The sequence below is a fragment of the Elephas maximus genome, chromosome 11 (genome assembly GCF_024166365.1).
Source record: "Elephas maximus indicus isolate mEleMax1 chromosome 11, mEleMax1 primary haplotype, whole genome shotgun sequence".
Lineage (NCBI taxonomy): Eukaryota > Metazoa > Chordata > Mammalia > Proboscidea > Elephantidae > Elephas > Elephas maximus.
Genome location: NC_064829.1, coordinates 58,493,863 through 58,521,649, shown reverse-complemented (window position 1 = coordinate 58,521,649; position 27,787 = coordinate 58,493,863). Strand labels below are relative to the sequence as shown.

Below are 27,787 nucleotides of genomic sequence, written 5' to 3'. Positions count from 1 at the left end.
TGTGTTCAGCTGCTGAAAATCTTCCACCTGCACCCCAGGCAGCTAGCAAAGAGAGCATCTTTCCAAGGAATTCCTTAAAGGACTCTGAATGACAAGACAGCTACTGTTTATTGGGCACTTACTGTATGCTGGAAACCGTGGTGGCATAGTGATTAAGAGCTATGGCTGCTAACCAAAAAATCCACCAGGCACTTCTTGGAAACTGTATGGGGTAGCTCTACGCTGTCCTATAAGGTCACTATGAGTTGGAATCGACTCAACAGCAGTGGGTTTGGTTTTTGTTTTACTGTGTGCCAGGCACCCAGCTAAGCACTGTATCTCCCTGAGTCTTGATAACCACCCTATGCGGTAGGAGTTACTAGAGGAAACAGAGAGCTTGAGTGATGTGGCCAGACATACACAGCTGATCAAGGACAGAGCTGGGACCTAACCCAACTCCAACCACTCCTAACCCCCAATTTCACCAAGCCCCATCTGGGCCCCCTGGATGAATTATACTTTGCATCTGGGTCTGAGGTATCTTCTTTGTCCTTAGCAGGATGTCATCATCTGCTTGTCAGCAGAACATAGTTCTTCTTGGGAATCCTTCAGGGTAGCAGGATATGTCCCCCCCCATTTTGTACCTCTTCCCCATCCCCCCCACCAGCTTACCTAGAGACCCCCTCAGTCCCCTCTTCCTCACCACTCTCCTGGTGATCTGACCCAGGCCATGCCTCACTTCTAGCCAGAGCTGAGGTCTAGTCTGAGAGTGGCTAGTCCAGTGTACATTCCCTCCTTGAAGCCGCCCTGCCCCGTGCACAGACCCTTCTGCCTCCAGGGGAGACTCATATCAGAGTGGGCAGACCCACAGGTATTGAGCTTTTTTAAAAAATGCTATTTTGTTGGATTTCTTGTTTGTGGTGACTTAGAGCAAGGCTGGCAGACCTCACATAGAGTATATCAGATTGTTACTGGAAGATTCCCACAGAGGGGAGGGACCTTTGTCTCTGTGTCAGCTCAGAAATGTACTGTTTGCACACTGGCACATGGGTCACAGCTTGAGGCCCATGATGTACATGCCATTACACTGGTTCCAACAGCTTTCCTTTTGCTGCTTCTCCCTGCTTTCCATAAACTTCCATTTCTCATATGAATTGATTCTTAATGCCCCAGCTTATTGGTATTTTAGCCAATAACTCTGTTCTACTTGGAGCGCCTGCAGGGAATAACAATGAAGAATAACCAATGACTATTTGTTGCTTGCTTGATTCTTTGGGGAATCCTACTTCTTCCTCTCCACTCCCCCCGACCCCCTGACCACTTTAGCTGCTACTGTCTCCTGTGACACCAATGTCTGCCCCTAATTGACAGTTTACCCCTTGGCACTGGCACTAGGTTCTTAGTGCCCCATGCATGTGACTCTTACTTTGCAGTCCACTTCCCAGTACCCCTCTGCACCTGGCACTGTGCTAGGCACGTGGGGGTCTGCTTCCCACCTGGGTCTTGGCTGAGTGGGTATGTGGTCAGGTAGCCAGTCTGCAGGGGCATGGCATGGTGGCTTTTGCAGGGCATCAGTTCCGGAGTCCACATCTCACGGGGTGAGCCATTGCTGACAGATGTTGAGAGTGATCCCAGGGCCCCGTGGAGGGCCTCCTTGGAAGAGGGGATGCTGAAGGGGCCCTTTGTCTTGGAGCCCGCTATTAGGTTGCAGCTCTTTGTGCCAGCGAGTCCAAGGGCCGGGAGGGCTCAGTGCAAAAGAGCAGGGAAACCTAAAAAGCAAGGGCTGCCGATCCTGCAAGTTGGCTATGTTGTTTCCCCAACTTAAAAACTGGGTGTAAAATCTGTCCAACCCAACATAGGAAGCCAACTGCTGTCAGCCAACTCTAGCTGTGCAAGGGCTCAGAAGCACTCCCTGGACTGTTCTAGTGGCTTCAGTGTTGTTGCCCTTTGTTTTCCTCTATTCCTCCTAGGTCCACAATAGAATTTTGTTAGGGAGATGCCAGAAGAGCACTCAAGCATGTGATGGTTGTGAGATTTAATTCCACCTGGGAAGTTCCTTTTTTGATTGCCTTCATGCTTTTTCCTGGCCTAATTACCCCTACTCTCTGCCTCTTTCTTCCCGCTCCACAGAACAAAGAGTTCAAGACACTGTCAGAACAGTTGTCCGTGGTCACCTCCACGCACACCATGGAGGTGGAGAAGCTGAAGAAGGAGCTGGCGCAGTACCAGCAGAGCCAGGGTGTGGACACCAGCCCGAGGCTGCAGGAGGAGGTGGAGAGCCTGCGGACAGAGCTGCAGAAGGCCTACTCAGAGCGCAAAGTCCTGGAAGACACTCACACCAGGGAGAAAGATGAGCTGAGAAAGGTATGCTGGAGGCCAGGGGCGTGGGGGCTTGGCGGGGGGCTGGCAAACACAGAGCACCTCTCTGAGGTGGTTTCTCCTTCAAGCTGTAAAATCGCCATGGATGTTCCTGGAGCTTGTGCTCACAGATTGGGCCAGCCCTCTGTTTAACAATGGGCTTGTTAGCAAGTCACCCCCAAATTAAACCTATCTACCCATTCCCAGGCCAGTTTGGAAACTACAGGTCTTCCCACTGGGTCCTGCCCCAGTAAAGCTGACAGCCTGGATCTCCCCTGGAGCAGGCTAAACCCCAAGAATAGGCAGAATTGTCTGAAATGTCCAGGTCTTTCTCATAAACTCACTGACTAGATAGCCCTCTTCTCCACTGGTTAGAAGGAAAGTATAGATTCCACCCTAGTAGTTTCAGTACCCCCTAAGGGGCACTTTGGAAAGGTGAACCTCTCTTGGCAGAGTAAATAGACTCTCTTTCCCTCTCCCTAAAAAATTGTCACTCTTTCCTAGGAGTGTTGTCCTACCTCTTAAATAGAATGAGAGTTTGGAACTGGCGATAAAAAAAAAATTCAAGGACACTGGAAGAAGGGTAACAATAGGGGCAAAGGCAGAGCAAAAAAGTACCTTCCGTGATGCTAAACCTAAGCAAATTCCAAGTTAGTGATATTCTTGAAGAAACTGGCATGGAAGATTCATTTCAACTTGCAAGCCCTAGTTAGGAGCACTCAAGAAACTGGCATAGAGGACACATTTCACCTTGCAGCCCAAGTGAAATGTCCACCTCTTTCCAGGAAGAGAGAAAAAATGGAAGCAAAAATTCCTCCTCCTCTAGGGTTTTCAAAACTTTATTCTGGTTGCGGGGGGTGAGGTGGGGGCAGGGGTTGTCTCACATGCCTAGTCAGGGTTTCATATTTATCAAAGACACTGTTTCCAATCTTAGTAAATGCAGAGTAATCAGACAGTGGGTTCCTGCCTAGGCTTGTCCAGGGGTCTGCTCTGCATTAAGCAAGACTGATGAGACAAGGAAGCCCCGTGTGGGAGCTGACTGCTGGTAGATGTTTAATTAACGGATTTGTTATTTCAACAAAGCAAGTGTTATTTTGGGTTGGCATTCCTGAAAACTTTGGGCTCCCCACCCCTGATGATATTAATTGGCAGGCCGAGGCCGCACTGCCTTGGCCTGTGGGGGCAGGAAGTTATCTCCACATCTGCTTTTCTCCTACAGGTCTCCATCGTTCTAGCCTCTCCCCAGTACAGTCCACGCCTAGGCCCTTAGCCTTCTTCCCTTTTAGTCTAGGGGATCTTGTGTGTGTGTGCATGTGTGTTTTGTTTTTGTTTTCCCATTTTAAAGCTGCTTTGTTCAGCCACAGTTTTGTATGGCTGCGCAGTTTTGTGTCCCTTATGAAGAGAGGTGGCTCCCAGGGCTGCCCTTAGCACAGAGGCAATAGCTCATTATCTAGAATCTGCTCTGAAGGTTGCTTGATAGGGCCAGAGAGGGGCTTGGCTTGGCACACAGGCTTATGGGTGGGTGAGGGAGAGCAGCCACAGCCAGGTTCCTGGCTCTGAGCGTGGGCCACTGCACTTGTGAGGGATGGATGGCAGGTCCCCAGACCCTGAGCACTCAGATTAGTGGGAGTTAGAGTTACATGTTGCATTATGTCTTCAGTAATGGAATCCCCAGCCACTAGTTTTTACTGTGGGTATTTCCGGTATAAAGGTTTTGGATTTGGGACTCTCCAAAAATGGGTAGAGACATCTGACTTGAGAGAGGACTTCCACAACTGAATGTTTTGAATGGTGCAGAGCAGAGCTTCTTTTTGCCAGCTAAGACTTGGAGTTGTGCCCTCAGGGGCTGCAGAATTCATGGCTCATAAGAAGGCTGGTTGCTACTGGAAAGGAGACCCCAACCCATCTCTATGGAGGGACATTGTCTCACTGCAGAAGTCATAGAAGTTCATGCTCCTGCATTCATTCAGCAGATGTTTATTGAGTGTTGATTATGTGCTAAGCATTGTTCTATATGCTGGGGCAAAAGTAAACTTAAAAAAAAAAAAAAGCCCTTCTTATTCTTATGGAGTTTAAGTTTGGGGCTGGAGAAGAAGGTACAGACAGGAATCAAATGCAAGTTAAATATCACGGGCTATAAAGAAAACAGAGTAAAGGGCATAGAGAAGAGCCTGTGGTGGGGGGAGTGTGGTTTCATCTATGACAGCCAGTGAAGGGGTTCCGGAGAAGACACCTAAGGGAGGTGAGGCCTGAGCCATGAGGATTTCTAGGAAACAAGCAACAAATGCAGCAGCAGGTGCACAGGCCCTGAGGTGGGAGTAGGCTGGGCAGGTGTGAGGAACAGCAAGGAGGACAGTGGCCTGAAGCAGCATGAGCAAGGAGAACGGTGGGAAGATGAGGTTGGAGAGGCACTGGGGTCAGCTCAGGAAGGGCCTCCTGACCTTGAGGACAACATTAGCCTTTGAAACCTCCAGAGAGATGAACTTTTCTGTCTTAGGCACTTTAGGTTCTGTGAACATAGGGCTGGAAGATAAATTAAAGCACATCTTACCATTTCAGGGATTTAAATTTTAGTCACCATTTCAAAGTTGCCTTAGTATTTTCAAAAGGTGTTGATTTTAGACTTTTGCTTTAACATCTCACTTCCTAGTTTGAAAAAAAACCTGCTTACTTGAAAAAATCTACACCCAGAGAACGGGCAAGTAACACTTCATAAGATTTTGCAGAATTAGAGCTATTGTCCCTGCAAAGGGTTATTATTGTAAATTTCTATTAAATGGTGGGAGCACAGCACCAAAAGGCAGGAATGGGATATAATTCTCTGCCCAGAACAGAGGGGCTGTGTTCCTTTGCTGAGTGGACAAAAAGGGAGAGCTGTTTCTTGTTACCTGGTGGGCCCAGGAACACGGGTGACTTTTTCCAAGGGAAAGGATTAGAGCTTTGCTGACACCAATCTCTTCTCTCTTTGGTCCGTCTCACTAGCTCTTGCCAAGTTAATCTTCCTAAGATAGTGCTGCTCCTGCCTTTATTTGGTGCTCATTCTCAATACAAACCCTCGACTCCAGAGAGATTCTTTTCCTGATGGTCTCCTGTTTATGCAGTTTTCTTTCCGGCATCTTCATCCTGGCGTTTTTCCTCCCGTCTTCCTCAGCATCCTCAGTTCTCCTCCTCCTCCCTAGGCTCAGCTCAGATCCCTCCTACTCCATCCCATCCTCCTTGGTCCCTGTAGTACGTGCCACTTCCCTTTTGCTCTGAACTCCTTCCTGTAGCTCTTGCTGTCAGAACCAGTCACTCGAGGCCTCTTCTAGGCTATTGACATAACCATTCTCCACACGTCTGTCTTCGGAACTGTCAGGAGATAGGATGGTGAAGTGGTTAAAAGCATGGGCCCAAAAGCATGGGCCCAAACAACTGAGGGGAAATCTCAGCTGTGCCCCCTTCCTGTGTGACCTTTGACAAATTTCCTAACTTTTCTGTGCCTTAGTTTCCTGAAAAGCAAATAATGACAGTACCTACTTCAAAGGTGTTAAGTAAATTTATAACAGTGCCTGAGACACAGGGAGAGCTCAAGAAATGTTAGCTTATTCCTCAATTAGACTGTGACTTCCTTGAGGTCATGAACCCTAACTTAAATGCCTCCTAGTTCCTAGCACCATACCTTGACATGGTCAATGCTGAATAAATAATAATAATAATACCCAGGGTGCTGGGCCAGGAGTCTGGAATCTTCAGTGCCTCTCCTCCAGGCTGTTCTGTGAATTACGGAAATGATGCTCTTGAATGATGGCATAGACATCTCCTTCCCCTACAGCAATTAGAGCACCTCCTGCCTCTGGTTTCATTTCCCTAGCTTGTAGGCACCTTACATAGCTGCGTCTCCCAAGTCAGTTCAAATTTTGTTCCCGCACAGTCGTCTATGCACTTGGTCTATTCTTTTTTCTTCTTCTCTCTCTTCTTCACTTAAGCCCATTCACTAAATAACTTCCCATTTCTATAGCATTAAAAAAAAAAAAAACCTCAAGCACATTGCCATCGGGTCAATTCCAACTCATAGAGACCCTATAGGACAGAGTAGAACTGCCCCATAGGGCTTTTAAGGAGTGGCTGGTGGATTCGAACTGCCAACCTTTTGGTTAGCAGTTGAGCCCTTAACAACCATGCCACCAGGGCTCCTTTCTGTAGCATATTCATGCTTATTTACCTGGAACCGAGGGCGGATAAGCCTTGCCAGATAGGCATTGTCCAATCAGTTTGTACCATGGGTTTCTACTAGAAACCTTGCAGTTGGCTCTTTTTACAGAGAAGTGTACAGATATCCAGCTTGAAAAAATAAATCAAGACAAAACAACACAAAAAACCCATAATTAAACATTGGTGTCCCAAAGATAAGCTAGTAAAGGCTAGTTCTTTCGTTTAACTTAGCATGGACTATATTAGCCTGATAGTTACAGGACTTGTTCCCAGTGTTGGCTTTGATGAGCTATTCCGAACAGCTTTGGAGAAATTAAGAAATACTGTACTCCAAGTCATATTGCCTGCGAGAGTTAAAAGACAAGGGAAAAAAGGAGCCACTAAATGCTGTTTAATGAGTCCTGAAACCTAGCAAAGGTGTTATTTATCATGCTCAGAGGAACGCACCATACCTACCTGGTCTTGTGTTGCCAAAGCCTCTCTCATTGTTTCTGCATCCCTGACAAAAAAAGAGAGGCCATTTGCCTGCAGAAGTTTGTTATCTGTCGTGTCGGCCAACAAACTCTCCATGTGCTACCTGGCTGGGAGGGCTGGGGGTGACCAGTACTTGGGGAGGTGAGATTTGGAAAGTGTTCTCTAACCTCCTGGGCTGCGGAGCTGAGTAGGGGACCAGTCCCTTCCTGCTGTTTCCTAAACAACAGGAACATGGGCCAATCTCCAAAATTGTTCAGGCAAGGAAGAAAAACATATGCTTCCCTAATGCCGCTTTGATGTATGGCTTAGAACAACGAAGCTGAGCTCATTGGAGGTTTGTATTCATGAATCAAAGCCTAGGAGGAGATGGCGGGAAGAAATGAGGCTCAAAAACAGCAGAAGCATTTGGTGGCATACACTGTTAACCGTGACTGTCACAAACTATAGCTGTAGCTCAGATTTTAGATCACAGGTGGTTGTAGTGAAGTTACATGATTTTAGGCTGCATTCATAGAAATAGAGATTTCAGATCTGACCAGTAGTTATTGAGGTGGGCTCTGTGACGGGAGTACAGGTGGGCCCTAACTGACCTGTACGATCATCTCTCCTCTATTCCTGTAGTGGTCTCCTAGGTAGCAATCCCACCATCTGGTCTCTGCTACTGGGCTAGTTATTATATATGTTGTTATTGTACTCTTTCTATATCTGTAGAGAAGCATTCTCCCCCAAGTAGGTCATAAAATATACCAAACATGGCCAGAATCTGATGACTTGAACCAAAGAATGTGAGGTCGTTCACTGTATCAGCACAGTCTTACCAGTTTTTTGTGGAGAAGCTGGTCACGTGGACCAAAAACTAAGAGCCCATCTTACTCGTCTTTTTTCCTTTTGCCACAGCTAGTACAGCGTGCTGTGCCCAGTCAGTTGGTTTTTTGTGGAATGATTTTGTTAACAGCTTTATTGTATAGAATTTCTATGCCATACAGCTCACCCAGCTAAAGTGCACAATTCGGTGGTTTTTAGTGTATTCACAAAGTTAGGCAACCATCAATTATTAATGTTAAAATACTTTCATCGTTCCAAAAAGAAATCCTAAAATCATTAGCAGTCATTCCTCATTTCTCCCCAACTCCATGTCCCCAGCTCTGGCAACTATGAACTAATCTGCTTTCTGTCTCTATAGGTTGCCTATTCTGGACATTTCATAGAAATGGAAACATAGAATATGTGTCCTTTTGTGACTGGCTTCTTTCGTTTAGGATGTTTTTAAGATTCATCCATTGTTGTAGGCAGGATCAGTACTTCGTTTCTTTCTATTGCTGAATAATACTGTATGGACTTACCACATTTTATTTATTAGTTTATGGACTTTTGGGTTGTTTCTACTTTTTGGCTATTATTAATCATGCTGCTATGGACATCTGTGTATAAGTTTTTGTGTGTACACAAGTTTTTGTATTTCTTGGGTATATACCTAGGAGTAGAATTTCTGGGTCATATAGTGACAATGTTTAACATTTGAGGAACTGCCAGACTGATTTTCCAAAGTGGCTGCACCATTTCATATTCCCTCTAGTAGTGTCTGAGGGTTCTATTTCTCCATGTCCTCTTAGACACTGACTTTTTTCTTTTCCGCCATTTTCTTTTCAGTAATATTCAGCTTATGTTTCCTTTGGGGATGTTCTCAAAAGCTAAACACTAGATTGGAGAATTGGTTATCAATGGCAAGTTTCCTTCCCTTTCCCAGGATTTGGACTGTGCTGGTCTAGTAAGACTGGGGAGGACAAGTAGGAAGAAGACCAAAGCTAATTTGTTCAATGTGAGCTTCTGGCTTTCTTAAGACTCAGATTCGAGAGCTGAAGATTTACCAAGCCAGGCAACCAAATCCAAGGACGTGAAAGCCTGTTATCTTCACGAGTCCCTGAACAAGGCATGTGAGCTGGGTGTAGACTTTCCAGGAAGCTTTTATGGGTATTGGAAGACCATCAACAGTGATGGTGAGCTACTCTGTCTTGTTCTAATGGGATTCTTCTTTCCGTATACAATTTTCTACTCGAAATGCAAGAAGCTTTGGCTGATTTGGTTTTCTTAAACAAGAAGAACATTGAAACAGATGCAGGTGAAATTCAGACTCCACAAAAGAAGCCTTTCCTTTGGCGAGTGTCACAAGGGGAAATATTTTTCCCTGTTCTCTCTTTCAGCGAGTGGCAGACCTGGAGCAAGAAAATGCTCTCTTGAAAGATGAGAAAGAACAGCTTAACAACCAAATACTGGGCCAATCTAAAGGTAAGTACCAAAGTGCTTGATTTCTGTTTTGAGTTTTAATCTCTTTTCCACTATTTTTCTTCAAATGTCCCCAAGAGACTCCCGGTAAGCATGCAATTAGAGTTACGATGCTGCAGTTGGAAATGGGCTTTAATAGAAGAGAAATGAAAAAAAACAATGGTGATCTTTAGGGTCCTGCTGTGACATTTGATTTCAAGAGTTTGATAAGGTGAGACACACATGTACTGAACAGTGTGACACGTGGGACTTTGTGGGATTCAGAGTCAGAGAGACCCAGATTCAAATCATGATTCTACCATATGCTACTGTGTGGCCTTGAGCAAGGTACTTATGACTGTAGTCCTCACTTCCTTCATCTGCAAAATGGACATAATAGTACAGCTGTCAGAGGGCTCCTCTGAGAAGTGAGTAATACTACATGTGGCATGCTTATTACTGTGGTGCTTTGACATACAGCAAGCATCCCGGGAGCTGCCTTTATCGCTGTTTTGAAATCGTGTCTTTGGCATCCATAGTACCTGCCATGGTTTCTTCTAACCAGTAAGTCATCTGTTAATGTTTGCTGAAGAGAAGGCCATGAATCAGATCCCAGCTCGACTTCTCTCGGCCACCTCCTGGGCCACCTTCAATCCCCGTGTACCATTTGGTTGTGTAGGAGCAGAAGGAGTCTGCAGACCCGAGTTCTTGCAGGCTCACTATGGCCTGAAGCAAATCCCTCTCCTCTTCCTGTCCTCTGGTTCCTCCTCTGCGTCACAAGAGAATAGAACTCAATGACTTCACAGGCCCACTCAGCATAAAATATTGTTGAAAATATAAAACATTTTTAAATTCTCCTTTAAAATTTTTTCCTTTACAACAAATATTATATAAGACAACTATTGTAAGAACTCTAGAAAAAGTTTAAACACAGAAGAAAAAATTCTTTGATGGTTACAAGGATGGGGAGGGAGGGAGAGGGGTGTCCACTAATTAGATAGTAGACTAGAACTATTTTAGGTGAAGGGAAAGACAACACACGATACAGGAGAGGTCAGCACAATTGGACTAAACCAAAAGCAAAGAAGTCTCCTGAATACAACTGAATGCTTCGAAGGCCAGAGTAGCAGGGACGAGGGTTCAGGGTTTCAAGGGACATGTAGGTCAATTGGCATAACAAAATGTTTTAAGAAAACGTTCTGCATCCCACTTTGGTGAGAGGCATCTGGGGTCTTAAATACTAACAAGTGGCCATCTAAGATGTATCAGTTGGTCTCAACCTACCTGGAGCAAAGGAAAATGAAGAACACCAAAGACGTATGGTAAAGATGAGCCCAAGAGACAGAAAGGACCACATAAACCAGAGACTATATCGGCCTGAGACCGGAAGAACTAGATGGTGCCTGGCTACCACCGATTACTGCCCTGACAGGGAACACAGCAGAGAATCCCTGATGGAGCTGGAGAACGGTGGGATGCAGATCTCAAATTCTCATAAAAAGACCAGGCTTAATGGTCTGACTGAGACTGGAGGACCCTGGAGGTCATGGTCCCTGGACCCTTAGTTAGCCCAAGACTGGAACCATTCCCAAAGCCAATTCTTCAGACAGGGATTGCACTGGAGTATAAAACAGATAATGATACTGGTGAGGAGTGAGCTTCCTGGCTCAAGTAGACACATGAGACTATGTGGGCAGCTCCTATCTGGAGGCGAGATGAAAAGGAAGAGGGGGACAAGAGCTGGTTGAATGGACCTGGGAAATATAGGGTGGAGAGGATGAATGTGCTGTCTCATTAGGGGGAGAGCAGCCAGGAGTACATAGCAAGGTGTGTATAACTGTATGAGAGGCTAACTTGATTTGTAACCTTTCACTTAAAGCACAATAAATAAATAAATGTTCCTTTCCACAATTTCAAATTCTTGTGGAATCCAGATTTTCTGGAGCTGTGGAGGATGGATGAACCCCCAAAACTATTGCCCTGAAATAATCTTTAAGCCTTAAACCAAAAATATTCCATTAAATCTTCTTTAAACCAAACAGTAAAAAAAAAAAACAAAAAAAACAGTAGTTTAGCTTAATTAGTAAAGAATGTCTGCCTTGAGCATTGTGTTCTTTTAAAGAACTATCTCTATGGGATCAGGTTGACAATAGCAACTCAAAAGATTAGATAGAATGCTTAGGGGTCAATGAGTCTGTATTAAGGGGGGAGGGACAGTTTGGAAAAGGAGGGTGAGAATGGTTGTACAACTTGAATGTAATCAACGTCAATGAATTGTACATGTAGAAGTTGGGGTACTGTATATATTTTCAAGAACAACAAAAATTTTTTTAGTTGTTCCTTTCCCTTATATGAACAGTTCATGTTATCTATTTGCCTACCCTCCCTCCTCCAACCTAACCTTTTGGCCTTATCTCCTCTTAAATCTCCTGCTTTCTCCCTGGCTTCCAACAACCTGAAAAACCCAGGAATAGGGAAGAAACTGGGGACAAAACCTTGGTTAACCAGGCGAGTTCTCCCAAGTGCTGCCCACTTATCTCTCCCCAGTCACCCAGGAGCAGGGTGGCTCTTTCTGCCCCTCTCTGAAGACTTAAGCCAGAGTAATGAGCTTCCCCTTTTCTCTGTAGTAAGTGAGGTAGCTTAATAGATTCATATGGGCTTGCCGGGGCAGCCTTTTAACAAGAGATTAATCAGCAAGCGTGAGTCAATACAAGTGAGGGGAATCCATTCAGAAAGCAAAACTGCAGCTTAAATGTGCCTCCTTTCCAGATGAATTTGCCCAGAACTCTATCAAGGAAAATCTCCTGTTGAAGAAAGATCTGGAGGAAGAACGAACCCGGTACCAGAACCTCGTGAAGGAATATTCACGCTTGGAGCAGAGATATGACAACCTTCAGGATGAGATGACCATCATAAAGGCAAGGAGCGTGGTTCTGCTGCCCCACTGTGCCTGCCCCCAGCCCCCATCCACCTGGTACCCTTGTTCTCATCTAGCGCCAGCCCCTGCACAGCTCTGATACACCATCGGCTTTCACCAAACATGTGCCACGTGAACAGGGGGGCCTTCCAGCATCTGTTCTTGCCACTCCTGGGGAGAGGTTCTACATAGGAAGTAGCTGGGCTGGGCGATTCATTCCTAAGGACAATTTTCTGACTGCGGGGTCTTAGAAAGATCTCAGTTATGCATTCCCCCCAGGTGTACGTGTTATCGTTCTTGTTTCCCTTTCTGGAACCGTCTCTGCGTTGGAACAGCAGTGGTGTCAGGGAGTTGTAATCTCCACTTCATTAATGCCTGCTGCAGAGGCGCTAGGTGGCCTTAGCCTGTACCCCCATCTGATCATTCTCTTCATCACTGATGAGGTGCAGTTGGCGTAGGAACATTTTCATGACATTTTAGGACCTCAGTCATTCTTTTTTACCCCATATAAACATTCCCTTCAGAAATGCATATTCGGACAAGATTGAATAAGTTAATTGCATAGAAACGAGGAAGAGAAGCTGAAGAAGAACATATATAGAAATCTAAAAATTTCCAGGAAGCTCAGTTTTCACTCTCAAAGCCAAATCAGATGCAAAAAAGGGGGGGAGAGGGTGGTATTTTTAAATGAACGGTATAAATGGCAAAGTTTCAAATATGTTACTGTTTTCATAAACAAAATTGGAGTGCAGGTTGAAGAGAAGGGGTCATTAGGGGCAGATTTTCAGCATCCGTTTCAGGAGGGAGGCCAGTGAAGTGCCTTTGTGCCGTTTGAGGGTGAGACCGGGAGGAAGGCTTATTTCACCAGAGAAATTGCCCTTGTAAGTGTTGTGGGTTTGCATTTCATTAAGAGACAAAGAGCTCAATTCTCACCAGAGCCGTGCTCCCTTCTAATCGTTGTATTAGTTAGCTAGATGGACAACTGGAAGGACAGTAGGTGAAACATGTTGTGGGGACAGCTCTACGTAGCCATCATTCCAAGGAATAGTGACACCTGTTCTTCTTGACAAGGGAGGCAGAAGGCCAACTCCATGGCCTGCTGCTCTTTGGAAATGAACAGTTTATTAATGTTATTTTGTCATTAATGAGCTTTCACATTTTCTTCAATAGCAAACTCCAGGCCACAGGCGGAACCCATCAAACCAAAGTAGCTTAGAATCTGACTCCAATTACCCTTCCATCTCCACGTCTGAGATCGGAGACACAGAGGATGCCCTCCAACAGGTGGATGTAAGTAACGCGGGTGGCTGTATGTAACGTGGGTGGCTGTATGTAACACTGGTGGATGTATGTAACGCAGGTGATATGAGTAACACAGGTGGATGTCAGTAACGCAGGTGGATGTCAGTAATGTAGGCTCTTGGCTGCTGTCTGTACTTCAGAGGAAGCATTTATTACCTGCATGGAGCTGCCCAACAGAGGTTTAATATTTGTTGGTAGTGACCAGAGTACCCAGGGCCTAATTCTTGGTAGCAGGAGCCCTCAGACTGCAGTGAGTTTATAGACAATCTTCTAGAATTAACATTTACTGTGCAAAGTGATACACGATCGTTCACCTTACCTACTATGCAGGAAGAAAGGAAGAAGGTCGATAACTGATTCCTCTTGCAAAACTCACAGCTGATGCAGAGAGTGTAAGGGGTGGCTTAAGAAGGAGCAGCTAAGTCGTTAAAATAGATACAGCTTATCGTCCCTATTTCATATTACAGCGCATATAGTGACATCAATAAATGCCCAAGAAAATTTTCCTTCCTGACTTAGAAACTGGAGAAAATTCAGAGAACAACAAATACTTGGAGTGGAAGTGTGCTGAGTGACTTCCTTTGCCAGTAACAGCCTCTTAGAGTCACTAAATAATGTACCACATAGTGGACCTTATGGTCTGTGTGTAATTTTGTCAAAGGTACAAAGACACAATTTTTCTTCTGGCATCCGAGAAGAAGAAAATCACAAGCACACAAAACCTCATGAAATGCTTGGAGATAGGAATAGAGGAGAGACAGTTGTAAAAATAAACGTGTGGGGTGTTTTTGGAAATACATAAGTAGTGATGGTAGCAAACATGGTGAATGTAATTAATGTCACTGAATTATACACTTAAAAATGGTTAAAATGTCGAACTTTTTGTTATATATTTTTTACCACAAATAGTTTTTTAAAAAGGGCAACACCTGCCCAAAAGCAAAGACAAGAAGGCAGGAAGGGACAGGAAAACTGGATGAATGGACACGGGGAACCTGGGGTGTAAAGGAAAAGGGAGAGAGTGCTAACAGCATCGTGGGGATTACAACCAATGTCACAAAATAACTTGCATATAAATTTTTGAATGAAAAACTAATTTGTGCTGTAAACTTTCACCTAAAGCACAATAAGTTTCTCTAAAGAGGCAGTTAGAAAAAAGAAAAAGCAAATGTGTGTTGAGCCTGCACTTACGTGCCAGCACTGCTGGTTGGAGCTGAAGGGGCAAATGTGACCAAGCCAGAGAAGGCCCTGCCCTTGCAGAGCTTGTCTCATGGGGAGTCAGAGAGACACTAAACAGCTAAACAAACTATTCTGTAATGTAGTGCAGGCATGTTAAGTGCTATAAAGAAAAATCAAGGACAATAAGGGAGAGTGATAGAGCAGAGGGTGGAAGGGTAGAAAAGGCAGTCCCCAGGGTACAAGGTCTCCTGTCTGTACAGCTCCATGTGGTTTGCAGGCTTAAGGCTCTCAATTTTTGCTATTCTAGTCTCCCAAGGCTCCCGTCAGCCTGAACTCCAGACTCACCATCCAGATATTTGTGTATGTGACTGTCTGCATGCAGATGTAAGCACTTAAGCCAGTGGATTTATGCTCTTTAAGGCAGCTGAGACGGGCTCTTGGTATCAGCCGGAGCAGCCAGCACAGTACTGGCTAAGCATGAAGCACTCATTAAATGTTGGCAGGACCCAATTATATTGTCACACATGTACACACATGTACTTAAAAAAATCCACATGGGTATGCTCACAGAGGTACACACTCAGGCAGATGGGCATGTTTGTGCACGCACACCCACACGTTACAGAACCCTGAAGGGCACATCCAGGCAGGAATCTGAAAGGAAAAAAATGGAGTGGGAAATGGATGCTTCAAATTCTGTTGGATAAATGAGCTCCACGGTGAGAAAGCGTGATCCTATGAGAATGGTAAAATTGGATCATGAAAATGATGCTAGAATGATAAATAGTTCTCCGATTAAGTTAATTGAGGGTGATAATGCTAGGTTCGTTAGGCTGGCCAAGAATCATCACATGGCTATTAATGGCTAAAATTATGTTTCAGGGTGCAATCAAGTGATATTTGATGAGCACCTTTGCAGTGATTAGTAACCACATTGATTCTTCATCAGGAAGCATTATGTCCCAAGTTTTACAATTTCTCCCTTGTGAGGCCATTTTCTAGAAGTGAACTCTTTTAACTTCCAAATAAAGTGGCTGTGTCTTTATCCATTTGCTCTAGAATATATGATCGGTCGTTTTAAGTAGCTCACATAGGAGGAGTATAAATGGCTGGGACTTAGATGTTATCTAGACAGAAAGTGAGCCTGGAGCACCAATGTTAATATGAGAAATGATACGGTTGGCAGCAGCTTTGTATTTGAGGCACGGATTGATGTTTGGGAGGGGAGAGAGGACAAAGAGCTGATACAGAGATAGGTGGTCAGGTGCCGCATTTTCACTAAGGCGTTTACGCTGCTGAAACCTTTTCCCTGCTTTCTACCTTCCTTTGAAGGAAATCGGCCTGGAGAAGGCGGCCATGGACATGACAGTCTTCCTGAAGCTACAGAAGAGAGTGCGAGAGCTTGAGCAGGAAAGGAAGAAGCTGCAGGTGCAGCTGGAGAAGAGAGAGCAGCAGGATGGCAAGAAAGTCCAGGTGCATGGAGGGGTTGCTGGCCCTCGGAACATGCCTCAGGGTGCTGGGATCAGAGCAGATCGAGCACACTCCTCCCATGGCTGGCGTCACAGGGTGTGACCACATGGGATTATGCTGATGTTGAGTTTCAGAGAAAAGCTTCCATCCTGTGTTGGAATCGTACTAAGTCATCTTTTCAAGTGCCCCATGCCACCTCAGTTGGACAGGAGTAAGATTCCCAGTGTCCCCAGAGAAAAGAATTTCCACTGTTGAGGCTAAGGGGAGTCTGTAGCATCATCACCCACTTGTTCAGGGGGCGGATGATTTCCTGCACAGCTGTGGCCTGAGAAGAGAGGTGCTCAGGCCAGGAGAACCAGGGTGTGTAATGGAAGTATAAATACAGCCATGCACAGCGTAACAGCTGTTGAGGCAAAGTCCGACTGCATACACACCCATGGCTCCATAAGGTTATGATAGAGTTCAGAAATCCTGATTGGAGAACATCTTTAACATAATAATACAGTAGTAATAATAGTAATGTTTTGATGTGTGTCGCAAAGTAGTGCGTATTTGTTATTACAAACCATTATATGTACCTCGAATTTTTAATATAATAGGCTTTACAGGGATTGGTTCATAACTGTAGATTGTACCAAGTCAGATGTTCATAACCTGGGGACTGCCTGTACATAATATGGTGTTCATACAACATCCAAATACATAACATTCTGTTTCGCGGAACGTATTGTGGATGTTAAGCAATGCATGACTGTACCAGCCGAAGTCAAATTTTAGCAGAGAAAATTGATTGCCCTTTCAAACCTGGACTCTGTAGTGAGCTTGCGTTTAGCCTCATGGGGTCGAAGCAGACCAAGTTTCCAATCACTCACCCCCTTCCTTCCCATGACTTCACCCTCATCTCAGTCCAGATTATCACTAGCATCTTGGGTCTTGAAAGAATGTTATTTGAGACCTTAGTGTCCCCAGAAGTATTCCCTCTACCCGCGGGACCCATTGGGCACCTATGCTACACTCAGCACCATGCTAGTGCCAGGCTCACAGTAGGTGCTCAAAACGCTAATTAAACAAGAGGAGATAAAAATTTTAAAGAAATCCCCAGCCATCAAGGAATTTATAATCTGGTTTGGGAGGACCAGACATAACACTAGTGAAAAGTGAAAAAATAACTTCAGTAGAGCTTAAATAAATGCAAAGTTGGGTACAAACAGATTGGTGCTACAGAAATAGAGAGAGCCCACTGAATATAACAGTGGTAAGGAGGTAAAAGCCACTTTCATCTCTTTGGAGGTACCTATAAAAAAACCAAACCCGTTGCTGTCGAGTTGATTCTGATGCGCAGCAACCCTATAGGACACAGTAGAACTGCCCCGTAGGGTTTCCGAGGCTGTAAATCTTTATGGAAGCAGACTGCCACATCTTTTTCCTGCAGAGCAGCTGGCGGGTTCCAACCTCCAATCTTTTGGTTAGCAGCTGAGCACTTAACCACTGCTCCACTAGGGTTCCTTTTTGGAGGTACAAGGCCCTAAAATTCACTGGCAGCTATCTATGTGAGGGTTGACCTCTAATGGTTTACAGGCCAGTTCTGACATGCATCATATCATGAACTAATTTCATCGTGGGTTTATCAAAGGCCTTTGGCCTATCCTTAGGCCCAAATTACTAACCGTGGGGTTTGATACCCTCCCCCCGGCCCCACCCCCCATTTTCCCTTTCCCGTCAAATGTGCAGCAGACTCTGATCTGTATTCTAGGAAATTCCTGGGCTTTTTCCCAAGCAGTAAGTGTGGAGGTAAATCTTGCTGAGGGATTTAAATCTCTCAGGTGGATTAGGTTCAGGATGGAGAGTGAGAGAATTAGGTTTATAAATGACTCATTCAATTAGAAGAGAAGCAGCCGGGGCAGGCAAGCCATCACAAGTCAAATATATGAAAAGCTGCACAGATCACATCAGACAAGACCTGACAGAAAATTCCCAGACCCGGCTAAACCCAAGAGCTTATTCTCCAGGTTCCCCACCACAGAAATTCCAAATAATTTTGGAAATTTGGCTTCAGGATTTCTGTATGCCTTGATACCAAGTAACAAACGGCAGCTCTTTTCTTAAAAAAATGAGTACTGATCAAGAATTGGAACAGTAGGCGTGGACCATAGCTCTGTAATGTGTATTGGGTACTCTGTTGAAGGAGAATCACCTTCTTCTGTCAGTTTAGCAAGAAAGGAGTGGGGCAGGGGAGAGCATGGAATCCCTCTCCAGCACCTGAAACTGAGGTTGCACAGGTAATGCTCTTGAATCTGCCTGGGCCCCAAAAGAGTCCTGACCAACCTGAGCCTTTATCCTGGGGAGAGATGACCCAAGGTCTTAGCCATAGAGAGAAGCCACACTATGAGGAGTAACAAGGAAGGCTGTGGGATGTGCCATCCATGTGGGAGCAGCTGACCCCATTGTAATGACAGGGGCTTCTATGACAGCCAATCAGGCTGTCAGTGTATTTGAACCCCCATTCACCTAGCTCCCTTTCCCCACACCTGGTAAAGTCACCTTGGCCACCAGGGTGACTCCAACAGGCTGCCTACTTAGAAACAGGCCTGCCAACCCATCTTCATACTCTACAGCCTCCTCGAGTTCAAGTAGCCAATCTCTGTTTCCCAAGAACCTGATACACTCAACCATTACCCATGGTTTTGCTGCAGATCCATGCTCCACAGAGTGAAGTGAAGGCCTCTCACCCAGGCAGCAGACCAAGAGGTGACCCAGACCAGTCACATCCCTCTATACCACTGGTGGGAGGTGAAGCAGCGGCTGGTACCTTGGAGGGCTTTGTCCACAGGTTGCAGGGCCAGAAGCAGTGCAGTCAACGTAAGAGCCCTTGTTCTGCAAGGGGCTGCAATAGATGCTCAGATCCAGCCGCTGTCTCTCAGCCTGAGGTACACCTATTTCTTCCACAGCTGAAGGTGGCCTTGCCTGGGATTTAAAGGCTGATACCAGACAAAAAACCAGACTCATTGCTGTCGAGTTGATTCTGACTCATAGCAAACCTATAGGACAGGGTAAAACTGCCTCATAGGGTTTCCAAGGCTATAATCTCTATGGAAGCAGATTGCAGCATCTTTCTCCATCAGTGCAGCTGGTGGGTTTGAACCTCTAACCTTTCAGTTAGTAGCCAAGTGCTTAACCACTGTGCCACCAGGGCTCCTTTAAAGGTTGATAGCACTGTAAAAAATCTAATTAAGCACTCTGTCAGTTTTTAGCTTTAAAAATTCATTTTATTCAAGGATTACAACCCACTACTTGAAATCACCCAAAGCATTAACCATTTATGAAGCTGTTTCTACCCCTTTTCATTGGGCAATTGAAGTCCAACAGCTGCCGAATGATGTAGGAATCGTTGGCTCAGCTGAGTCCTAATGGGCTAGTATCACAGTTATTGCCATCCGTATCCAGTAGCTTTGAAGTTTTGATGTCAGACTGCATTTACTGAGCAGCTATTGTCCTACCTGTTAGAAGAGGCTCTACCTGGAGGAAAAGGCTCCTCCCGAAGGTACTCACAATTTATTTGGGAAAATAATTACGCATGTGCACACACATCCCTCCTCCCCACCGCCAAATAAGCGTAAGAAAAAAATTAAGAGCACTCATTAACCCCATTAATTAGTATAGAAGTCTCATAATGTAATACATGTTCAACCTGTAAGTGCCAGTAGGGATCATGTGAATAGAGTTGTAGAGGTGGGGGACAGTGGGCAGGGGGGCCTGTTTATGGCCAGCCTCCTGGTAGCCTTAAGTATTGAGCTGCATTTTGAAGATGGGAAGGAAGGGGACTTGTGACAGGTGTGGGTGCTCGACATTGATGCAAAGGCAGGAGTGAGCAAGTATTGACCGTGGCCAGAAATGGTATTGTTGTGTGTTGTCAAGTCGATTCTGACTCACAGTGACCCCATGTGACAGTAGAGCTGCCCTGTAGGGTTCCTTAGGCTGTAATCTTTACAGAAGCAGATCACCAGATTTTCTCCCTCAGAGCCACTGGAGGAGCTTGAACCGCTGACCTGTTAGTATCTGAGCCTTTAACTGTTGTGCCACCAGGGCTCCTGTGGTCAGAAATACCTCTGCAGATTATCTGCCCTGTTGTCCATGCTCACCTTTCTGTCCCTTTTACCAAGCAGGTGGAACCACCAAAGACTGACATCGATTTGGACCAGGATACAGATCTGGCCTATAATAGCCTAAAGGTAAGACTCTTGGGGACTAGCTTCCTTGAACTCTCACCCTGTGGGACAGATAACAAGCTGGGGATCAGGAAGTCAGACCCGAGCCCTGATCTGCTGATAACTAGATCTTGAAGAAGGTAATGTCCCCTTTCCATGCTTCAGTTTCTTCACCCTTGAAATGAAGGAAAATTTTTATTTACTACAAAACCAAAAAAAAAAATCAAACCCATTGCAGTCAAGTCAATTCCAACCCATAGCAACCCTATGGGACAGAGTGGAATTGCCCCATAGGGTTTCCAAGGAATGCCTGGTGGATCTGAACTGCTGATCTTTTTTGGTTAACAGCTCCTAACCACTACACCACCAGGGTTTCCATTTACTACAAGAAACAATGATATATGCCTCAACTTACCTTATGCAGTTTCAGTTAAAATAAAATGTGTCCACTGGAATAAAATTGCTTTGAAAAAGTCAAGATTGTGTGGACAGATGTAAAGCCAGTGGGTCCAGCTCTGTCCTGCAGGGAGACGAAGCTCAATGAGGATGGGAGGCCTCAGTAATGGGGGGTGACAGGCATCAGGCCCCACGGCAAGAAGTGGACAGAAAAAAGGCACTGAACTGTCTACTATTACTGAATTCTTTGATCAAGGAATCAACAAATCCTGATCAAAGGGAGGAAAGTGTGGAACAGAATTCCAAATTCCTACAGAATCCAAATTTACTGGAGCTGTTGAGACTGGAGGAAACCCTGGTGGTGTAGTGGTTAAGTGCTATGGCTGCCAACCAAAAGGTCAGCAGTTCAAATCCACCAGGCACCCCTTGGCAACTCTATGGGGCAGCTCTACTCTGTCCTGTAGGGTCGCTATGAGTCAGAATCAACTTGATGGCAACAGATTAGGTTAACAGATTATTGAAACTGGAAGAACCTCCAAATCTGTCACTCTGAGAAAATCTTCAAACCATGAACCAAAATTGTCCCCTGAAGTCATCTTTAAATTAAACACTCATTTAGCAAAATTAGTAAAGAATGCTCTCCATGAGCATTGTGCTCTTTTAAAGAATTATCTATGTGATATTCAATTGTCAGCAGTTTAGGGGGTAGCAGGTCTAAGTCAATGATGGTGAAACAATACAGGTAGAGACAACGAGAATGGTGACATGGTGTGAAGAACGTAGCCAACGTTACTGAATTGTACACGTAGAAACTGATGAACGGGTGTGTGTTCTGCTCAGGGGTGGATTAACCAGTAAGTGCGGTATGCACCGACTTGCGTTGAGCAAGGTACACTCAGGCTTGATTGTATTTACTTCCCAATCTGTGGTGACCAATTATCACGTGGCTTTGCTGTGGTGGGGGACAGGTGAAACTGTGTACTGCAGATGGGTGGGAAGGCACAGATGGGCCCGTGGGTACTGTGCTTATCTGGTAATCTAGCCCTGGCTCTGCTGTGTCTATTTTCACCAAAATTTAAAAAAAAAAAAAGGATAGGGGCCCTGAAGCTGCCCCGCCCCCTCTCCCATTGTCAGAGATGTGGGAATGTAGGAATCTGTCCAATCTGCTGGCGTCAGCCAGTCTGACCCCACTTATAGGCCCACAAATAACCCTGGTGACAGCTACATAGCCCAGGAGAAGAGCCCTAAATCATTCCCATGGCTTTTTAAACAACAAGGGCCACACCATGGTGTAAAAAGAGGGCACTTTGTGGGGGTTTCCTTCTTGAATTATTGATTAGAGTTCTTTTCCTCCTGTGATATGTAAAAGATTTAGAACTCTCCAAAGAGCTGGGGAGTCTTTTGCCGTGATAAATGCATCTGGCCTTGCTTGGGATACCCTGAAGGCCATTCTTCAGCTGGCCTCTCCTGAAGGAGCCTTAGCTTCAGGGGAAGAAAAGGAACCTGTGAAACTAGGTAGGATTATTGGTCATCAGTCCTGCCGTTCTTTTAGAACTAAGAAGATGGTCTTAGCCTGGTGGTTCTCCAGAGTGGTCCTGGGACCAGCAGCGTCAGCATCAAGCCGGCACTTACTAGGAAAGCAAATTCTTGGGCTCCAACCCGACCAACTGAATCAGTAGAAGCCCTGGGGTGGGACCCAGCAATCTGTGTCTTAAGTCTCCAGGGGATTCTGAAAACCACTATGCTGGGGTATTGGTGAAGCAGGGCTTCAAACCTGGTTCATTCTAGTTCAGACCCCTGCTGAGAATTTACATTTCCACCCCAGATATACTGAATCAGAATCTACATGTTAACAAGATCCCCAGGTGATTCTTATGTATAATAAATTTTAAGAGCTCAGCTGCTAACCAAAAGGTAGGCAGTTTGAATCCACCAGCTGTTCCTTGGAAACCCTATGGAGCAGTTCTACTCTGTCCTGTAGGATCACTATGAGCCAGAATAAACTCAACAACAATGAGTCTGGTTTTTGGTTTTGGCTCTCCTAGTGGTTCTCAGAATTGGTCCCTAACCAGCAGCGTTAGCATCACCTGGGAACTTGTTAGAAATGCAGAGCCTCAGCAGGGATTTGAACCAGAATAAACCAGTTCCAAGCCCTGCAGTGATGCCCTGCCTCCACACCTCCTGTCTTAAAATCAGCTCAAGCTTCTCTTCCCATTCAGCTGCCCCTTGAGAAAGTACCCCCTGCCTGGTTCCTGCAGGGAAGCCCTGGTGGCACAGTGGTTAAGCGTTTGGCTGCTTAACCAAAAGTTCAGCAGTTCAAATCCACCAGCCGATCCTTGGAAACCCTATGGGGCAGTCCTACTCTGTCCTATAGGGTTGCTATGAGTCAGAATCAACTTGATGGCAATGAGTTTGGTTCCTGCAGGCCTCATCTCCACTGCTCAGCACAGGAAGGGCTCAGAAGATACTCAACAAAAACCCCACAACTCAAAACAACTGCTCCACTCAGCTTCTGTTGACATCGGCCACGATTCTGAGATTCTGAAACCTGGTTTTGCCTCCATTGTCTCTGGTGAAATCTTTCTTAATTTAAGGGGCTTGTCACGGAGGCTGGTCCTGGATGTCCTTTTAGAACCACCTGCTGTAAGGAGGGTGAATGTCCAGGAAGCTGGCCAGGGTGCTTCTCACTTTTCTAGACCCAGCCCTTGATCTTCATGGGACCGTAATGCCATCTAACTAGTATTTGTTCATAATAATTGAAATTAGGCTTTTAGACAAAATCCAATCAACCTATATTTAGTGACCCTTGCAGTGTGTGTCCCCGTTGAATGCTTTGAGGCCTACAAAGAGGTCGTAGGTGTGCTCTGCTCTCCAAAGTGTAGACTCTGCCTGAGGAGGTAAGACAAAGATCTATAATGAATGGTGAGTTACACATCTGGCTACTTAGCTCTTTTCCAACTTGATCCTTGTCAAATTGGATTTGAGATGAGGCTACACTGGGAAGCCCTTTGCATGAGTGATTTTTGCTTAAAGACTGGATTCCTCCAATTTTAGAAATTTCCGTCTGATCCTCCTGTAATGTGTCAGGTCACCTCAGCTCTGGGGAAGAGGCACGTGCTTGGGTGCTGCACACAAGGCTTGGGTGAGCCACCTGTGGGGGTTAGATAAGATGGAAGAGTCCATGGGGCTGATCTCACCTGGCAGAGCATCATCCCTGGAGGCTGAAGGCATGTGGGTGGGGTGGACGGCGTGACTCCCTCGAGAGGTCAGGAGCTTGGTCCAGTGCTGGAAGGCAGTGGAGAGGGTGAGAGCCGGGGGGCAGGGGCTGGGGGCCCCCGAAATGAGCAGCTAACCACTCCCTGGTGCCTGCCATCTGCTGAGGAAGAGCCTGGGAGCTGGTTGGGCAGGAAGTAGTCCCTGTTGAAGGGCAGCAGTAGCTTTGGTGTTTCCTCATCCACACGCTGTGGGTCAGAGCTGAGTCAGGAGCTGGAGACTGTGCTCACAGACTCGGAGTTTGTGCAAGAGAAACCATGAGCGGGGGCAGAGCAGCTGAGAGTCTAAGTTGGCACTTGGTGCTTTTCATCTTCACTGAGAGGCTGCACCATGGCTTATCTGGTGTTGAGCATGAACCACAAGAGACCCAAATGAGGAGGTTCTTCTGGTGATTTGTTTCCTTAATATGCCTCTTTTTAAAGAAAAGCTTTTCATTTTATTTGTAAATTTGTTAAAATAATTCTCATCTTAGAAAAAAATTTTAAATATAGGAAAGTTTAAAGAATGTTTTAAAAATCCATATTCTTACTACTTAATTGGAGCCCTGGTGGTGCAGTGGTTAATGATATGGCTGCTAACCAAAAGACTGGCAGTTCAAATCCACCAGCTGCTCCTTGAAAACCCTGTGGAGCAGTTCTACTCTGTCCGCTAGGGTCGATATGGGTCGGAATTGACCCGACGGCAACAGGTTTGGTTTTTTTGGCTTACCACTTAATTCAAGGCAGCCCCTGATACTATTTGCATATTTCTTTCCAATGCCTTTTCTATGTGTATTATTTATATGTAGTAGAGATCATGATTTTACAGATAGACCTGGATATAGGGTTGTTGTTAGTTGCTGTCTAGTCAGTTTCAACTCATAGCGACCCCATGTGTGCAGAGTAAAACTGTTCCATAGGATTTTTAAGGCTGTGACCTTTTGGAAGCAGATCCCCAGGCCTGTCTTCCAAGGTGTCTCTGCATGCATTCGAACCACCAACTTTTTGGGTAGTCGAATGCTTAACCATTTGTGCCTCCCAGGGACTCCCTATACACACACGGAGACAGGATTTTATATTCTTCTTTTTTCACTTAACATAGCAAGCATTTTTCCATATAGCAAGCTTTTCGTAAATGTGATTTTCAATGGATGGGTTAATATTTTATAACATGATTATAACGGTTTTCTCAACCATTCTACAATTGCTGAACATTTTAATTGTTTCCATATTTTACTATTATAAATAAATAATACTGTGATGAAATGAGCCCTTTTTTGAGAGAGCAAGAGAGACCTGGACTATCCATAACTGTTCCATTAAAACTCTCCAGAATTTTAAGGAAGTAAACAGTATTCATTACTGTTTGTGACAGCTCAGTTTGTAAGACTGAACAGATTCTACAAATTTAGCTTATTTTATGGAACTTGAATCCATTTTACTGCTTTGAAATATTACTAAGTTATAAAATTGTGGTATACTGTTTGATCTTATATAGGATTAAATTATTCCTGGTTTGAAATTGTGTGACCTCCGATGATAACACACTTCCACTGTGAACTCTGACCTGCTTTGCAGTGGTCATCTTTATGGCATACGCTCCAGGAAAATACCAAAGTTAAAAAAAAAATTGCACATGTTCTGTCTGCAGTTCAGGTATCCAGCCCAGGTGCCCTTCTAGTCTACCGGTTGAAATTATGAGATTACAGAGGTGCCCCAGCCACGATGGGGAATCTGGAGCGGAGACTCTTGAGCCCTCAGCCTTGACCCACTCTTGCTCTCACCCTCATTCTGTTGCTGATTTCATCCCCACACCTTGTCCCAAAACCTCCATCACCATCAGTATGCTGGTCTACCTCCATCTGACTTCTGTCCCGACTCCTAGGCCCATGTTTCTAACTGCTCATTGGATCTCCTGGGTCCTGGGTACCCATGAGCTCAGTATCTCCATAGCTCAATGCATCTTAACTCTAAACCCCTTCTTGGCTTTACCTGTCTCAATAGACGGCATCGCCTGTTGTCCAAGTATCCCAGACTCTTCCTACCCTCTCACTTCCCATATCCAAACAGTCACCAAGTCCTGACAATTTCACCTCCTAAATCTTCGAGGCACATCCATGTCTCTCTATCCTCACTGCCGTGACCTGTGCAGGTCACTCTTGCCTCTCTGCAGCCAGATGCCCAGTCTCCCCACAGCATCTGGACAGGGCCTTCTGAAGCCCTATGATGAGCATGTCACTGCCCTTTGTAGATCCCCAAATGACATCCTGTTCTTCTTGAGATAAAGTGCAAAACTCCTTCACCACGGCGTTCACAGCTCCTTGTGATCCAACCATCACCTTATCTCTTGACTTCTCTCCCCTGCCCATTCTCTGCTTACTGTACCACTGCCTTTCCTGAGCAAGCCCTGCTTGCTGTCCTTTTTTTGGGACTTCTATTCCTGGAAATCTCTTGTCTGCCTTTCTCACCTGGCTTTGTGCTCCTAGTCCTTTAGTTGTAAGGTTAGACATCACCCATCACCTCCAGAGAACCTTCTCTTAACCCCAAGACTTGGTGGGTGGTCCTCTTCTCTGTTCCCCAACCGCCTTGGATTCCCTCATGTCATAGCATGTTCCCTACCATGGTGTAGTTATTTATACTGTAGTGTAACTATTCGATTCTCTGTGGGTATTGTGCCTACAGCACCTAGCACAGTATAAACTAGAGAGATAATATTGATGGAGGGGAGGGATAAATGAACGAAATGCTTCTGTTCTCCAATTGGAACAGCATGACATTTGGGTATCTCAGAAATACCTGTCCCTTTGACCAGGAAGGCTGATGTGCGAAGAGTAGAGAGTGAGCCATGGTGGGCAGAAGAGGAAAAGGTGATGGCTGAGGCATGTGGAGGGTGATAAGGTAGAAAGTGTCCAGGAGATAGAGAATGGAATGAAGAGAAATTTCCCAGATGTGCCCTGGGTGGAAAGCTTTACAGAAAAAAAAAACAAAAAAAAAAACACAACCTGGGCTCTTACTCGGCCTGTCTGCCTTTGTCTCGGGAGCAGGATCTCACTGCTGAATGGGGACCTGGGGTGGTTGTCAGCGCAGACACCCAGTCCACAGCCTTCACTGAGCCCAGTCATGGCTGGTCAGGGCTGGAGAGAACTTTAGCCATCATCTGGTCTCCCTTCCTCCCTTAAACCACACCTGGGAAAACTAAGGTCCCGGGGGTATGCGTGTGCACCTTGGGCCAGGCCAATGACCTAGGGCTCCTGCCTCCAAACCCAGTGTTGTTTTAACATGTAACATTGGCGTTCTCAAGCATGGCACTCTGCTGGCCAGTAGAGAAACACCTAGGTGTTGAGTGCGTCCTTAACTCCTAAACTTAATAAATAGAATCACTACGGGCTTGATGCACTCATCAATAATCATTAAGTATTAATCACCCTACACTATGACCCTCATCATTTCTGCAAAATCACTGTTTTCATGCCTGGCTTTAAATCTCCCAGAAATCACCACATAGATGGTGGAGTGGGAAAGACCCTGGACCAGGAGCTGGGACCTGGGTTCCTCCTGGCTCAGCTTCAGAGCTCACTGTGAGCTGTCCCCTGTCTTGCCTCAGCTTTCTCATTTGGAGAATAGTGACTATACTCAGTGGTCACCGATTGCTCTGTAGTAAATGAGCAACCAATGCCTACTTGTCCATATTTTGAGTTTTCTGTGGTAAATTTTGAATCCCATATATGCCAGGACTCTACCAGCAATTTAGTCCCACGTCAACTCGACAGCAAAGAGCATCACACTTCAAATCAGACTTCATC

The 27,787-nt window shown here is 45.4% G+C and overlaps 1 protein-coding gene across 3 annotated transcripts in view; it reads left to right on the top strand.

Moving 5' to 3' along the window:
- The window catches only part of MYO5B (myosin VB), a 535,083-nt gene that overhangs the window by 320,223 nt on the left and 187,073 nt on the right, over window positions 1-27,787 (top strand). For 2 of the 3 annotated variants that reach the window (XR_007519178.1, XM_049900178.1), the window contains exons 22-27: window positions 2,110-2,343; window positions 9,204-9,288; window positions 12,034-12,182; window positions 13,352-13,471; window positions 15,995-16,135; window positions 20,293-20,361. Coding sequence is in view for 2 of the 3 variants with exons in the window: in XM_049900178.1 (XP_049756135.1) it covers window positions 2,110-2,343; window positions 9,204-9,288; window positions 12,034-12,182; window positions 13,352-13,471; window positions 15,995-16,135; window positions 20,293-20,361 (798 nt within the window). In the remaining variant the exon portion in view is untranslated. The remainder of the gene's footprint in view (window positions 1-2,109; window positions 2,344-9,203; window positions 9,289-12,033; window positions 12,183-13,351; window positions 13,472-15,994; window positions 16,136-20,292; window positions 20,362-27,787) is intronic. The other variant, XM_049900180.1, reaches the window with a different exon arrangement.